Here is a 16,532-nt window from a genome sequence, read left to right on the forward strand (position 1 = left end):
GGCTCGTATCTCCTCCTGCCTTCAGGACATCTCCATCTGGATGTCTGCCCACCATCTAAAACTCAACATGTCCAAGACTGAGCTCCTTATCTTCCCTCACAAACCCTGTCCTCTCCCTGACTTTCCCGTCACTGTAGATGGCACTACCATCCTTCCAATTTCACAAGCCCGCAACCTTGGTGTCATCCTTGATTCCGCTTTCTCATTCACCCCACGCATCCAGTCCGTCACCAAAACCTGCCGGTCTCACCTCCACGACTTCGCTATGATCTGCCCTTTCCTCTCCATTCAAACCGCTACCTTGCTGGTTCAATCTCTCATCCTATCCCGACTGGATTACTGCATCGGCCTCCTCTCTGATCTCCCATTCTCCTGTCTTTTCCCGCTTCGGTCTATATTTCACTCTGCTGCTCGGATTGTCTTTGTACAGAAACACCCCGGGCATGTCACTCCCCTCCTCAAAAATCTCCAGTGGTTGCCTGTCAACCTTTGAGTCAAGCAAAAACTCCTCACTCTGGGCTTCAGAGCTCTCCATCCCCTCGCCCCCTCCTACCTCACCTCCCTTGTCTTCTTCTCCAGCCCAGCCCACACCCTCCGCTCCTCTGCTGCTGCTAACCTCCTCACTGGGCCTCGTTCTCGCCTGTCCCGCTATCGATCACTGGCCCACGTCCTTCCCCTGGCCTGGAATGCCCTCCCTCCATACATCCTCCAAACTAACTCTCTTCCTCCCTTCAAAGCCCTACTGAGAGCTCATCTCCTCCAAGAGGCCTTCCCAGACTGAGCCCCCCCTTTTTCCTCTCCTCGTCCTCCTCCCCCTCCCCATCCACCCCTCTGTCCATCCCCCTTCCTCTCCCCACAGCACTTGTTTATATTTGTACATATTCATTATTCTATTTATTTTATTAATGATGTGTATATAGCTGTAATTCTATTTATTCTGTTGGTAGTGACACCTGTCTACTTGTTTTTTGTTTTTTTTTGTCTGTCTCCCCCTTCTAGACTGTGAGCTCATTGTTGGGTAGGGACTGTCTCTGTTGCTGTTTTGTACTTCCCAAGCACTTAGTACAGTGCTCTGTGCACAGTAAGCTCTCAGTAAATATGATTGAATGAATTAATGAAATGAATGAACCTGATTAACTTGATCTACCCCAGTGCTTAGTATAGTGCCCAGCACATAGTAAGCTCTTAACAAATACCATAATTATTACAAGTGCTTGGGAGAGTCAAGGGCCTTCCTCTCTCCTCCATGGCCAACTTCCCCATCCTCCCGATTCCAGTTTGCAAATAGCGGAAGTCCCCTTTCCACTCACTCCCCCTTCCCTGTCAGTCCCTGTCAGTAAAGGATCATTTGATTTCAGGTGGAGAATGACCAGTATTGGAGTGCTGTACTTGGTGGCCAGCAGTCCCCAGATGATTAGAAGCAGCGTGGCTTAGTGAATTGAGCATGGGTTTGGGAGTCAGAAGGGGCTGGGTTCTAATCCCAGTGCTGCCAAATGTCTTCTGTGTGACCTTGGGCAAGTTAGTTCACTTCTCTGTTGCCTCAGTTACCTCATCTGTAAAATGGGGATTAGAGTGTGATCCCCATGTGGGACAGGGACTGTGTCCAACTTTCATTCAATCGTATTTATTGAGCGCTTACTGTGTGCAGAGCACTGTACTAAGCGCTTGGGAAGTTGGCAACATATAGAGACGGTCCCTACCCAGCAGTGGGCTCACAGTCTAGAAGACTTGATTAACTTGATCTACACCAGCGCTTAGAACAGTGCTTGGCACATAGTAAGCGCTTCACAAGTACCATAATTATTATTAGTAGTAGTATTCATTCGTTCAGTTGTATGTATTGAGTGCTTACTGTGTGCAGAGCATTGTACTAAGTGCTTGGGAGAGAACAATAAACAGACACATTCCCACGAGCCTTGGGGATGACTCAGGAGCCAGAGCTAATTCCATGGCCTCTTTAGGTCTAATTCCACGCCCTCCGCTCCCCCTTCCTCCTCTACCCACGACCCTTGGAGAGTTTCCAGGAGTCCCCAGGATCCTCCTGGGGAAACACTGACCTAACGAATTGTTCCCAAAAACCTCTGGTCTCCACTCTCACGGCTTGGGCTCTCTGGGAAACCCCAGGGGCTCGTGACCTCTGGATATCTCCAGGTACTCAAGCCCTGGCTTCCTTTTGTGGCTGTATTTTCTGCTCAGTTCAGTTGCAGCCACACAGACCTGCAGTTTTGCTGTTGGTTTTTTTGTTGTTGTTGTAACTGAACGTCCTGGCTGGAAACTTGCATGGGGTCACGGGTGAGAAGCGTCCGAGGGGAGGACCAGCCATGTGGTTTGGTTTGCTAGGGAAATATGACGTGCCCCCCTCTCCTGGTGCACCCCAAAAGGAAAACATGCAGTATGGCCTAGTGGAAAGAACTGGGGTTTGGAAGTCAGGTCTAATCCTGACTTTGCCAAGAGCTTGCTGTGTGACCTTGGGCAAGCCACTTAACTTCTCTGTGCTTCAATTCTCCTGTTCTCCAACTTAAAGTGGGAGCCCAATGTGAGTCAGTACGTGAGTGTCTAACCTGATTATATTGTCTAACCCAGTACTTAGAACAGTGTTTGTCACATAGTGAACACTTAACAAATACCATAAAAAAAGATGAAGTGCAAAAGCACATGAAACACAAAATCATTTCCAGTTTACAGGAGGTCTCAGGGCTCACTCCACCTGAGCACCATCTCCCGCCCTCCGAGAGCAGAAAGACGTCACATTCTCATTTCCACCTAGAGGTTTGTCGGGGAAGGTGGAGTGTCAGCATTCATTCGGTTCGGGGCCTTCCTGGAACCACAGATTTTTGCATCTGGCTTGGCACTGCTCAGGGGATTTCTGTTTGAAGAGTGGAATTACCCTCTCCTGTCCCTGGTGATTTGGGTTTTCATCTTTAGGTTTTTTTGGGGGGGGTTTTCAAGTAGAGCATACCGTAGCCACGTCATGATTCACATGCAGAGAGAACATGGGCTGGGAGAATTTTCTGGGAGAAATTTTAAAGAAGGAAATGGGGGTGGGGGGTGGAGTATGTGTGTGTGTGTGTGTGTTTAAAAGGCTGAGTCTTCTGCACCTTGCGTTTGAGTTTTCTATTCCTTACAGTACCACGAGACTGTGAGCCCACTGTTGGGTAGGGACCGTCTATATGTTTCCAACTTGTACTTCCCAAGCGTTTAGTACAGTGCTCTGCACACAGTAAGTGCTCAATAAATATGATTGAATGAATGAACTATGTTTTGGACACTAGTTATCCTAATCCTCCTTCAAAGCCCTACTGAGAGCTCACCTCTTCCAGGAGGCCTTCCCAGACTGAGCCCCCTTTTTCCTCTCCTCCTCCCCACCCCCCCGCCCTACCTCCTTCCCCTCCCCACAGCATTGTATATATATTTGTACAGATTTATTACTCTATTTTACTTGTACATATTTACTATTTATTTTGTTAATGATGTGCATATAGCTTTCTTTAATTCTATTTAATTTTAATCCTCCTAGACCTCTCAGGTACCTTCGACATTGTGGACCACCCCATTCTCTTGGAAACTTTATCTAACCTTGGCTTCATTGACACTGTCCTCTCCTGGTTCTCCTCCTTTTCTCTCTGGCATTTCATTCTTAGTCTCTTCCATAGACGACGACTCTGCCTCCCACCCTCTAACTGTGGCAGTCTGTCAAGGCTCAGTTATGGGTGCCCTTTTATTCTCCATTAACACCCATTCCCTTGGAGAACTCATTCGCTTTCATGGCCTCAATTTGCTGTCTCTATGCAGATTACTCCCAAGTCTACATCTGATCTCTCAGCAGTCTCACATTTCCTCCTGCCTTCAGGACATCTGTACTTGGATGTCCCACCTATACCTCAAACGTGACAAGTCCAAAACAGAACTCCTTATCTTCCCACCCAAACCCTGCCCTCCTCCTGACTTACCTGTCATGGTTGACAGCACCACGATCCTCCCTGTCTCACAAGCCTGTAATCTAGGTATTATCCTCAACTTATCTCTCTCATTCAACCCACATATTCAGTCGGTCACAAAGTCTTGTTGTTTCAGCCTTCACAATATTGATAATCTGCCCTTTCCTCTCCATCCAAATTGTTACCATGATAATCCAGGTACTTATCTTATCCCACATTGATGACTGCATCAGGCACCTCACTGACAACCTTGCTTTCTGTCTCTCCCCACTTCACTCACTCTGCTGCCCAGATCAGAGTTTTACAGAAACTTTGTCCATGTTTCCCAACTCCTTTCTTTCATTCATTCCCAGACTGAGCCCCCTCCTTCCTCTCCCTCTCTTCCCCCTCCCCATCCCCCCCACCTTACCTCCTTCCCCTCCCCACAGCACCTGTATATAAGTTTGTACATATTTATTACTCTGTTTATTTTACTTGTACATATTTACTATTCTATTTATTTTATTTTGTTAATATGGTTTGTTTTGCTGTCTGTCTCCCCCTTCTAGACTGTGAGCCCACTGTTGGGAAGGGACCATCTCTATACGTTGCCAGCTTGTAATTCCCAAGCGCTTAGTACAGTGCTCCGCACACAGTAAGTGCCCAATAAATATGACTGACTGAATGAATGAAATTCATTCATTCATTCTTCCATTTAGTCATATTTATTGAGCACTTACTGTGTGCAAAGCACAATTAAGCCCTTGGGCTCTCTCTCTCTTGCATCTTGTCTTGCATCTCCTCCTGCCGTCAAGACATCACTACTTAGCTGTCCTCCCGTCACTTCAAACTTAACATGTCCAAAGTAGAGCTCCTGATCTTCCCACCCAAACCTTGTCCTCCCCCTGACTTTCCCATCACTGCAGACGACATTACCATCCTTCCTGTCTCAAAAGCCTGTAATCTTGGCGTTATCCTTGACTTCTCTCTCTCATTCAAACCACATATTCAATCCATCACTAAACCCTGTCGGTCCCACCTTCACAATATCCACCTGGAATCACCACTGACCTCTTGCCCGCATCCTGTTTCTGGCCTGGAATGCCTTCCCCCTTCAATTCTGACAAGCAGTCACTCTCCCCACCTTGAAAGCTTCATTGAAGGCATATGCTCTCCAAGACTAGACTCTTTCTTCTTCTTCCACTCCCTTCTTGGTCTCCCTTGCACTTGGATTTGCGCCCTTTATTCGCCTCTCCCTCAGCCCCACAGCACCGATGTACACATCTGTAATTTATTTACTAACAGTAATGTCTGTTTCCCCCTCTAGACTGTAAGCTTGCTGTGGGCAGGGAACCTGTCTCCCAACTCTCTCATATCGTACTCTTCCAAAGGCTTAGTACAGCGCTCTGCACACAGTGAGCGTGCAATAAATACAATTGATTGATTGATTAGCTGCGCCTTAACCTTGCGTCTTGCCTTCAATTTCCAGGCTAACCTGTGCTTTGTGGACATAGACAACCACTTTATTGAGCTACCCGAAGACCTGCCTCAGTTTCCCAACAAACTGGAGTTTGTCCAGGAGGTGTCCGAGATCCTCATGGCATTTGGTATTCCCCCGGAAGGGAACCTGCATTGCAGCGAAAGTGCCTCCAAGCTGAAGAGCCTCAGAGCCTGTGACATTGTGTCGGACAAGCGGAACGGGAACCTTGCCAGCTCTCCTTTGAATTCCTATGAACTTCTGAAGAAAAATGAGACCATCGCTCGGCTCCAAGCCCTGGTCAAGAGGACCGGGGTGAGCTTAGAAAAGGTAAGCTGAATTCGGGGTGGGGCGGAAAGGTGCCAAAGGTATCTGCGATTTCCTAATTGGGCTGGGTCCTGTGGGAACCTGGGGGTAATTGATGGAGGATGGTTCCCGAAGTTACCTTCGCATCTCCTGCTGTTGGGAAAGAGGAAGGTCCATCAATCAATCAATCAAGCAGTCATATTTATGGAGCGTTTACTGGGTGCACAGCAGTGTGCTAAGCACTTGGGAGAGTACAATATAACAGTGTTGATTAGACCTGTTACCTGCCCACAGTGAACTTACAGCCTAGACAGGGAAGCAGATGTTAATATAAATAAATTACAGATAATAACAATAATAATAATGATGATGGTATTTTTTAAGCACTTACTATGTGCCAAGCACCGTTCTAAGCACTGGGGTAGATACAAGGTGATCAAGTTGTCCCACATGGGTCTCGCAGTCTTAATCCCCATTTGACAGATGAGGTAACGGAGGCACAGAGAAGTTAAGTGACTTTCCCAGAGTCACCCAGTTGACAAGTGGCGGAGCAGGGATTAGAACCCGTGACCTCTGACTCCCAGGCTCTTTCCACTAAGCCAGGCTGCTTCTCTGGTATTGCTTCACAGTACCAAAGAGAAGTAGAGAAGCAGCGTGGCTCAGTGGAAAGAAGATGGGCTTTGGAGTCAGAGTTCATGGGTTCAAATCTCGGCTCTGCCAGTTGTCAGCTGTGTGACTTTGGGCATGTCGCTTAACTTCTCTGTGCCTCAGTTACCTCATCTGTAAAATGGGGATTAAGACTGTGAGTCCCCATGGGACAACCTGCTCACCTTGTAACCTCCCCAGCGCTTAGAACAGTGCTTTGCACATAGTAAGCGCTTAATAAATGCCATCATTATTATTATTATTACCAAAGTGCTCTGGAGCTGGGGAGGGGGGATAAAAGGTGCAAATCCAAGGGTAAGGGTGGCGCAGGAGTTGGGAGAAGAGGAAGGGAAGGCTTAGTCAGGGAAGGCTTCTCAGAGGAGATGTGCTTTGAATAAAGCTTTGATGGTGGGGGGAGCTAGCATCTGTCGGATATGAAGAAAGGAGTGTGTTCCAGGCCAGAGGCAGGACTTGGGCAAGCGGTTGGCGGTAGGATGGACGAGATGGAGGTGCAGTGAGAAGACTGGCACTAAAAGGAGTGAAGTGTGCCGGCTGGGTTACAGTAGGGAAGCAGTGAGGCGAAGCGTGGAGGGCAAGGGGATTGAGTGCTTTAAAGGGAGAGATTTAAATGATGATGATGATGATGGCATTTGTTAAGCGCTTACTATGTGCAAAGCACTGTTCTAAGCGCTGGGGGAGGTTACAAGGTGATCAAGTTGTCCCACAGGGGGCTCACAGTTTTAATCCACATTTCACAGATGAGGTAACTGAGGCACAGAGAAGTGAAGTGACTTGCCCAAAGTCACACAGCTGACAGTTGGCAGAGCCGGGATTTGAACCCATGATCTCTGACTGCAAAGCCCGTGCTCTTTCCACTGAGCCATGCTGCTTTAAATGAGGGAGGGGTCGAACAGGGCGACTGTCCGAAAGGAGAAGCTGAGGTGAAGTGAGGGGGACCATAGTGGACAGAAGAAGAAAGGAAACGGGACCTTTCTCTCCTCAGAGTTTCTTAAGGAATTTTATAAGAATGCTAGCGGGCCTGAGTACTGCAGGATTTTGGGATTCAGGTGCACATGTTCGATGATGAAAGTGGTGCACAAATTGTGTCGCTGCTGTATCCTCACTTTAGTCAGTGTTTATCTATCGATCAGACATTCAGTGGTATTTCATTTGTTCATTAAATTGTATTTATTGAGGGCTCACTGCATGCAAAGCACTGTACTAAGTGCTTGGGAGAGTATAATATAACAGTAAACAGGCACATTCCCTGCCCACAGTGATTTAGTAGGCACTGTGGAGGAATGTACTCTTCCAAGTGCTTAATACAGTGTTCTGCACACAGTAAGTGCTCAATAAATATGATTGAATGAGTGAATGAATTTTTCTGCTGCCTGTTAGGAATTCAGGTATCTTTCTGCCGGGTCGCTGCCGGGACAGTGCCACTTTGGACCAATAATGGGGAAACCCAGCCTGGAATGTAGGAACGACCAAAGTTGGAGGGGCCAGTGACCACTGGGTGCCCGAGCAGGAAGGGGGAATGTAGAGAAGCAGCATGTTGTATTAGAAAGAGCATTGTCCTGGGTTCTAATCCTGGTTCAGTCAATTGCCAATTGCAACCTGATTTGCTTTTGTCCACCCTGGTTCTTAGAGCCGTGCTCGACACACAGTAAGCACTTAACAAATACCATAAAACAAATGCCCAAACTAATGTATGATCTCTGATTCAGCTTGCACTTTCCCTACCCTCCTCCAAGTTTGATTTGCTCCTCAGGCTTTCTTGGGGTTCAGCTTCATTCATTCATTCAATCGTATTTATTGAGAGCATACTGTGTGCAGAGCACTGTACTAAGCGCTTGGGGAGTACAAATCGGCAACATATAGAGATGGTCCCAACCCAACAATGGGGTCACAGTGTAGAAAGGGGAGCCAGACAACAAAACAAAACAAGTAGACAGGTGTCAATCCCATCAGGTTGGAACTTGGTGCTCAAGTGGGCTGTATGACTTGGGGAACTCTCTCACTTGCTTCAAAGCCTCATGGCTTGGGGAAAAAGTCTATGGCCCTTGGGTTCCCCAGGGTCATTTGTTACCCTGGGTCAGCTAATGGGGAGATCTGATTCATTGTACAGTCAGATAATAATAATAATAAATAATAATAGTGGTATTTGTTAAGCACTTACTATGTGCCAGGTCCTGTACTAAGAGCACTGGAGTGGACATAAGCAAATCCCTGTCTCACATGGGGCTCCCAGTCTCAATTCCCATTTTACAGATGAGGTAACCGGGCCCAGAGAAATGAAGTGACTTGCCCAAGGTCACCCAGCAGACAAGTGGTAGTGCCAGAATTAGAACCCATAACCTTCTGAGTCCCAGGCCCATTGTCTATCCAGCAGCAGCATGACTTAGTGTGAAGAGCCCGGGCTCAAGAGTCAGAGGTCGTGGGTTCTAATCAAGGCTCCGCAACTTATCAGCTCTGTGACTTTGGGTAAGTTACTTAACTTCTCTGTGCCTCAGTTACCTCATCTATAAAATGGGGATTAAGGCTGTGAGCCCCACATGGGAAACCTGATTACCTTGTATCTACCCCAGCGCTTAGAGCAGTGTTTGGCACATAGTAAGCACTTAACAAATCCCATCATCATTATCACTACACCATGCTGCTTCTCTATAACCTGGGGATTGTGTTCCTGATAAACCCCATGTTGAAGAAAACTTAAATTGTTGCCCACAAAACCTGACCACCTCCCTTCACCCTTGGATACAATTGTTTCTTCTGACACGGCATCTTGCCCTACCCAGAAAGACTTTTTTTAAAATGGTATTTGATAAGGGCAAATGATGGGCCAGGCACAGTACTAAGGGCTGGGGTAGATAAAAGATCATCAGGTTGGACACAGTCCATTTCCCACACTTATCTGAAGAACATTCCCAAATTCTACTGGCACTTTCTAGCCAATAGGCGAGTGAAGATGCGTTACGTCGGAGCTGACAAACGTGTCTCCAAATCTGAGGTAGGGGGGCGTGGAAGGAGCCAAATCTAGGTTTTTCATCCCTTGAATCCGAGTTCCATTTTGTGAGCAGCTGCTCCTACTACTTTAGGACACAAATAGGACTTTGCTTAAGGCAAGGAGTCAACTAGGGGCTTTGGGAATTAGCAGAATACTCTTTGAGGGTTTTTTAGGAGTCACTGTGAGGAATGAATTTCAGGAGCTAAAGATGGAAACACTTACTGTACTTGGAAAGTGGCCATTTTCCTGCGTAGTCATTCATTCATGTTTCCTGAGCCTCCTGCAGTGTCCCTGATGTCCTCAGGATAACCAAGTGCTCTTTGGAGACTTGGGGTTTGCTCTTAAGCATTCATGGGGTCCCATAGGCTCTATTTAAGAGCATCTTGTCTATCCTGATCCCGATTCATTCATTTAGTCGCATTTAATGAGTACTTACTGTGTGCAGAGCATTGGACTAAGTGCTTGGGAGAGTACAGTATAACAATAAACAGACACTTTCACATTCCCTGCCCACCACGAGCTTACAGTGGGTGACAGGGAGACAGATATTAATGTAAATAAATAAATTACAGATTTGTACAGAAGTGCTGTGGGGCTGGGAGGGGGATGAACGGCAGGAGCAAGTCGGGGTGACACAGAAGGGAGTGGGAGAAGAGGAAAGGGGGGCTTAGTCAGGGAAGGCCTTTTGGAGGAGATTCAGGGAAGGACTTTTGGAGGAGATGTGCCTTCATGAATGGCTTTGAATGTGGGGAGAGTCATTGTTGGTCGGATTTGAGGATGGAGAGCGGTCCAGGCCAGAGGAAGGATGTGGGTGAGGGGTCGGTGGCAAGATAGACGAAATTGAGGCACAATGAGAAGGTTAGCATTGGAGGAGTGAAGTGTGCAGGCTGGGTTGCAGTAGGGGAGCAGTGAAGTGATATGGAAGGGGCCAGATGGTGGACTGCTTTAAAGCTATTGGGGAGGAGTTTTTGTTTGATGCAGAGATGGATGGACAACCACTGGAGTTTTTTGGAGAGTGGGGAAACACGTCCTGAACATTTTTTTTAGAAAAATGATCCGGGCAGCTGAGTGAAGGATGGACTGGAGTGGGGAGAGTCAGGAGGCTGGGAGGTCAGCAAGGAGGCTGATGACTGCATCCAGGTGGGATAGGATGAGTGATTGTATTAATGTGGTAGTAGTTTGCTTGGAGAGGAAAGGGAGGGTTTTAGCTATGTTGTGAAGGTGGGACCGACAGAATTTAGTGATGGATTGAATATGTGGGTTGAATGAGAGAGAGGAGTCAAGGTTAACGAACATCAAGGTTATGCGTTTGTGAGACAGGAAGGATGGTGGTGCCATCTACAGTGATGGGAAAATCAAGGGGAGTACAGGGTCAGTCCCTTGTCCATGTCCTCTCTTAGGCCTGGAATTCCCTCCACCCTCATATCTGACAATCCACCACTCTCCCTACTTTCAAAAGCCTCCTAAAATCCAAGTGGTCTTCCCTGATGAAACCCTCATTTCCTCTCTCCCCCTTCCCCTCTGTGTTGACAATGAACTTGGCTTTGTGCCCCTTAAGCACTCTGATACTCATCCCAGCCTCCCAGCACTTTATGTACGTCTCCTTTTACTCTACTGTTTCCCCTACCTGTAATTTATTTTAATTTCTGTCTCCCCCTGTAGACCATTCATCCATTCATTCCATTGTATTTATTGAGCACTTACTGTGTGCAGAGCACTGTACTAAGTGCTTTGGAAAATTTAACAGTAAACAGTGACGTTTCCTGCCCACCACGAGCTCACAGTCTAGAGTAGGGGAGACAGACATCAATACAAATAAATTACAGATATGTACATAAGTGTTTTGGGGCTGGTAGGCGGGGAAGAGCAAGGGGAGTAAGTCAGGGAGATGTAGAAGGGTGTGGTAGATGAGGAAAAGTGGGGCTTAGTCTGGGAAGGCCTCTTCTATGAGACGTGCCCTCAATAAGGCTTTGAACCAGGGGAGAATTGTTGTTTGTCGGATTAGAGAAGGGAGGGTGTACCAGGCCAGAGCCAGGACATGGGCTAGGGTTTGGTGGCGAGGAAGGTGAAATGGAGGCACAGTGAGAAGGTTAGCACTAGAGGAGGGAAGTTCATTCATTCAATCTTATTTATTGAGCACTTACTATGTGCTGATCACTGTACTAAGCACTTGGAAAGTACAATTCGGCAACAGTGTACAGGCTGGGTTGTAGAAGGAGAGAAACAAGGTGACGTAGAAGGGGGCAAGGTGATAGAGTGCTTTAAAGCCAGTGGAGAGGAGTTTTTGTTTGATACACTGGTGGATGGTCAACCACTGTATTTTTTTGAGGAGCGGGCTGATGTGTCCCGAATGTTTTGACTATAAACTTCTGGTGGTCAGGGATCGCATCTGTAATTTATTTAAATTAATGTCTGTCTTCCCCCTCTAGACTGTAAGCTCATTATGGGCAGGGAATGTGTTTATTGTTATACTGTACTCTCCCAAGTGCTTAGCCCAGTGCTCTGTACACCTCAAGTGCTCAGTAAATACCATTGATTGACTAATCAGGGCAGGTAGAAGCTGCAGCTGTCCTCACTGATAGAGTGCTGAGAAGGTTGTGACCAACCCTAGTCCAAGGGTGTGAAAACTTCCTCTCACGTCATTCATTCATTCAATCCCATTTATTGAACGCTTACTGTGTACAGAGCACTGTACCAAGTGTTTGGGAGAGTACAATGCAATAATAGACATATTCCCTGCCCACAACGAGCTTATTATCTCAAAGTGGGAGACAGGCATTAATACAAATAAATAAATTACAGATAGGTACATAAGTTCTGTGGGGCTGGGAGCGGGGATGAATAAAGGGAGCAAGACAGGACGATGCGAAAGGGTGTATTAGCTTTAGTACTCTCAGCGTAAATCTACTGAAGTTCTGGTTGTTTTTGCTGTGAAATCCTTGTGTCCTCTGTGTATTATCTTGTTATCTCATGGGGAAGCTGCGTGGCCTAGTGGAAAGAACACAGGCCCTGGAGTCAGAGGACCTGGGTTCTAATCCTGACTCCACCACTTACCTCCTGGGAAAACTTGGGGAAGTCATTTAACTTCTGTGTCTTGGTTGCCTCATCTGCAAAATGGAGATTCAATCCCTGTTCTCCCTCCTTCTTAGACTGTGAGCCCCATGTGGGAATTGATTATCTTGTATCTACCTCAGTGCTTAGTACAGTACTTGGCACATAGTAAGCCCTTAAGAAATTCCACAGCTGCTACTATTATTATTCCTCATCTGCCTGTCGTCATTTTCCCCAAACCTTTATGTTGAAGCCTTTTTTGATCCAGGAACCATGTCTTAGTCATTATCCCTGTACCTTTCCAGTGCTTAGTGCTTTATCCGTAGTAAGCATTAAAAAGTACAGTAAATAATAATGTTCCAATTCTCCAGAGAGCTCTTGCAGCTTAATTAGTAGGTTTTTCTAATAGTAACAATAATAATTGTGGTATTTGTTAAGCACTTGCTATGTGCCAGGCACTATACTAAGTGCTCGGGTGGATACAAGCAGATGAGATTAGACACAGTCCCTGTCCCACGTGGGACTCCCAGTCTCAATCTCCATTTTACAGATGAGATAACTGAGGCCCAAAGGAGTGAAGTGACTTGCCCAAGGTCACACAGCAGGCAAGTGACGGAGCCGGGATTAGAACCCATGACCTTCTGATTCCCAGGCCTGTGCTCCATCCACTGCGCCATGCTGCTTAAACATAGGCAGCATTGAGAGGAAACTATTAAATCGGAATGTCCACTAATATCTTATTATAGGATTCTGCAGATTGCATGAACTAATTTTGAGTGGTGTGGGATAGTGAAGGCCAAAGATGAGGGTCTCGACATCACGGGCATCAGCTATGAACAGTTTTGTGGGAATTGAATTCTGTCTTTAATATTTATCTCAAATGTGCTGTATATAAACCTTGGGTAGAAAAACGTTCTTCAAGTGGTAAACAGAGTAATTCATTCAGTCAGGTATGTTGAGTGCTTACTGTGTGCAGAGCACTGTACTAACGCTTGGGAGAGTACAGTGCTTCTTAAAAACACTTAAAAATCACTCCTCTCATTCAGTTTTCAGTGTCGCGGAACTTGTATATTGTGTAAATCCTTATGCATAATAGCTCTCAGAAGTCCAGTTGAGGCCTAGAAGGAGTTTCCTTTTCACATTTCACCAGTTAAGTGCTCAATAAATACAGTTGAATGAATGAGAAGCAGCGTGGCCTAGTAGATAATAATAGCAATTATAATTGTGGTATTTGTGGTATTTGCTTGTATCCACCCCAGCACTTAGTACAGCGCCTGGAACATAGTAAATGCTTAACAAATACCACAGTAGTTGTTATTATTCTTACAGTGCTTGCCACATAGGAAGTACTTAACATAAAAAATTCAAGGCAACTTTTGGAGTTGTCACCTTGGTTTTAGTGGATTTTTCAAACGTTGAGCACCGGTGACCATCTCTGGCCTCGAAGGGCAGTGGACAGTGCAACATAATCCCAAACAGTGTTTAGGGAGAATATAAATATACTGATTCTAACGAGAGGGGCTTTAAACAGAATTGTCTTGCTAGTCCAGTGCTAGCCGATCTGTCGCCGTTCGGGGCACGTGACTTATTTTCTTTGTGGCTCAACAAGGAGAAGCTGTTGTAGGAGAAGGAAAATATTCTGCCGGTTTAATTTTAGACACTACCTTTGGCAGGAACCTAGAAAGATTTTATATTTATTAATAAGAAATAATAATGATGGTATTTGTTAAGCACTTACCATGTGCCAAACACTTTTCTAAGCGCTGGAGGGTTTACAAGGTCATCAGGTTGTCCCACGTGGGGCTCACAGTCTTAATCCCCATTTTACAGATGAGGGAACTGAGGCACAGAGAAGTTAAGTGATTTGCCCAAAGCCACATAGCTGACAAGTGGTGGAGCTGAGATTAGAACCCACGACCCCTGACTCCCAAGCCCGGGCTCTTTCCACTGAACCACGCTGCTTCCAAATGAGTGGATAATAATAATAATGATTGTGGTATTTATTAAGTGCTTTCTATGTGCCAAGTACTGTTCTAAACACTGGTTGCTTAGTGCTAGGTACAAGTTGTTCAGGTTGGACACTGACCCTGTCCCACAAGAGGCTCACAGTCTAAATCATCATCATCATCGTATTTATTGAGCGCTTACTATGTGCAGAGCACTGTACAAAGCGCTTGGGAAGTACAAATTGGCAACATATAGAGACAGTCCCTACCCAACAGTGGGCTCAGAGTCTAAAAGGAGGAGACAGAGAACAAAACCAAACATACTAACAAAATAAAATGAATAGAATAGCTATGTACAAGTAAAATAAATAAATAGAGTAACAAATATGTACAAACATATATACGTATATACAGGTGCTGTGTGGAAGGGAAGGAGGTAAGATGGGGGGATGGAGAGGGGGACGAGGGGGAGAGGAAGGAAGGGGCTCAGTCTGGGAAGGCCTCCTGGAGGAGGTGAGCTCTCAGCAGGGCCTTGAAGGGAGGAAGAGAGCTAGCTTGGCCGATGGGCAGAGGGAGGGCATTCTAAATAGGGATTAGGGTTTAATTCTCATTTTAGAGGTAAAGTGACTGAGGCACAGAGAAGTGAAATGACTTACCCAAAGTCACATAGCAGACATGGGGCAGAGTGAGGATTAGAATCCAGCTCTTTTGACTCACAGGCCCATGGTGTTATCCAGTAGAGCGGGCTGCTTCGCTAATGTTTGGCTTTTCACCTTGTTGCTGTCCATCTTCTTTGCTCTGAGTTCGTTCGTGCTCTCTCTCTCTCTCTCTCTCTCTCTCTCTCTCTCTCTCTCTCATTTTGTGTCCTATTTGCCTAATTTAGATCACATGCTCTTTAAGTATAGGCTGAAGCTCTAATTCTGTATTCAGTAGAGTGCCTGCAATACAGCTGTGCACTGAATGATCAGAAGCAGTGTGACTTAGTGGAAAGAGCAAGGGCCCAGAAGTCAAAGGATCTGGGTTCTAATCCCAGATCTGCCACTTGCTTGCTCTTTGACCATAGGCAAGTCACTTCACTTCTCTATGCCTCAGTTTCCTCACCTGTAAAAATGTGGATCTGATACCTGCTCTTCCTCCTACTTAGACCGTGACCCTCACCGTGTCCATCCTCAGTAACTCATGTCTACCCCAGCGCTCAGAACAGTTCTTGACACATAATAAGCGTGACCAAATATCGTAAAAAAGTTATGATTGTCATTATCGTTCTTAACCCGATGGAAGAAAATGAAATCCTGATCATGGCTGTCGCTCAATCCGCAGCTTGACGTTCGGGAGGAGACCAGTAGCAATAAGGATCTCAAAGTCCAGTGTGACGAAGAGGAGCTCAAAATTTACCAGCTGAACATTCAAGTCCGGGAGGTCTTTGCAAACCGTTTCACTCAGATGTTTGCCGACTATGAGGTCTTTGTCATCCAGCCCAGTCAGGATAAGGAGTCCTGGTTCACCAACAGGGAGCAGATGCAAAACTTTGATAAAGTGAGTGTGAAAAATCACCTTGGGCCTCTTTGAATAGGAGAGGAAATATGTAGCTTTCCTCTCCAGGAAAACAGGAAAGTACAGGCAACTTTATTTACATACTGGGGAGGCCGGAAGATTTTTTTAGAATCTAGGTCTATCACGCGTCTTGGTTTATCTAGGAGAGACCTGGGTTTTCGTAGGTTACCCTGGCAATTTTACTGGACATTACTTAAACTGGGCAAGCCTGTCTAGCACCAACCCCCAGCTGCATTAGCTTCCCTTCAAGGTTGAATCTCCCATGTTCAGCCAGAACCTGCTCAGTATATACTCAGTGTAGGTTCCACAGCATTCTGCGATGGAATATGGACATCCCAGAATGTTTTTGGGGACTTTAATGACTTATTCTGGGCTTGGGAGTCAGAGGACCCGAGTTCTAATTCCTACTAGACCACTTGTCTGCCGGGTGACGTTGGGCAGGTCACTTCGCTTGGCTGTGCCTCCGTTCCCTCTCCTGCAGAAAGGGGATTCGATACCTGGTCTCCCTTCTACCTAGACTGCGAGCCCTAAGTGGAGCCTGATTATCTTGTATCTGCCCCAGCGCTTCGCACAGTGCCTGACCAACAGGAAACCCTTAGCAAATACCCCAGTTATTATTCTATTCTCTT

At 46.3% G+C, this 16,532-nt stretch overlaps 1 protein-coding gene across 1 annotated transcript in view; it reads left to right on the plus strand.

Annotated features, from left to right (window-relative positions):
• The window catches only part of DENND5A (DENN domain containing 5A), a 120,973-nt gene that overhangs the window by 61,475 nt on the left and 42,966 nt on the right, over positions 1-16,532 (plus strand). The window contains 2 exon segments of the mRNA XM_038764361.1: positions 5,407-5,724; positions 15,670-15,885. Coding sequence (XP_038620289.1) covers positions 5,407-5,724; positions 15,670-15,885 — 534 coding nt within the window.

Source organism: Tachyglossus aculeatus, chromosome 22, assembly GCF_015852505.1.
Source record: "Tachyglossus aculeatus isolate mTacAcu1 chromosome 22, mTacAcu1.pri, whole genome shotgun sequence".
NCBI classification, from domain to species: Eukaryota; Metazoa; Chordata; class Mammalia; order Monotremata; family Tachyglossidae; genus Tachyglossus; species Tachyglossus aculeatus.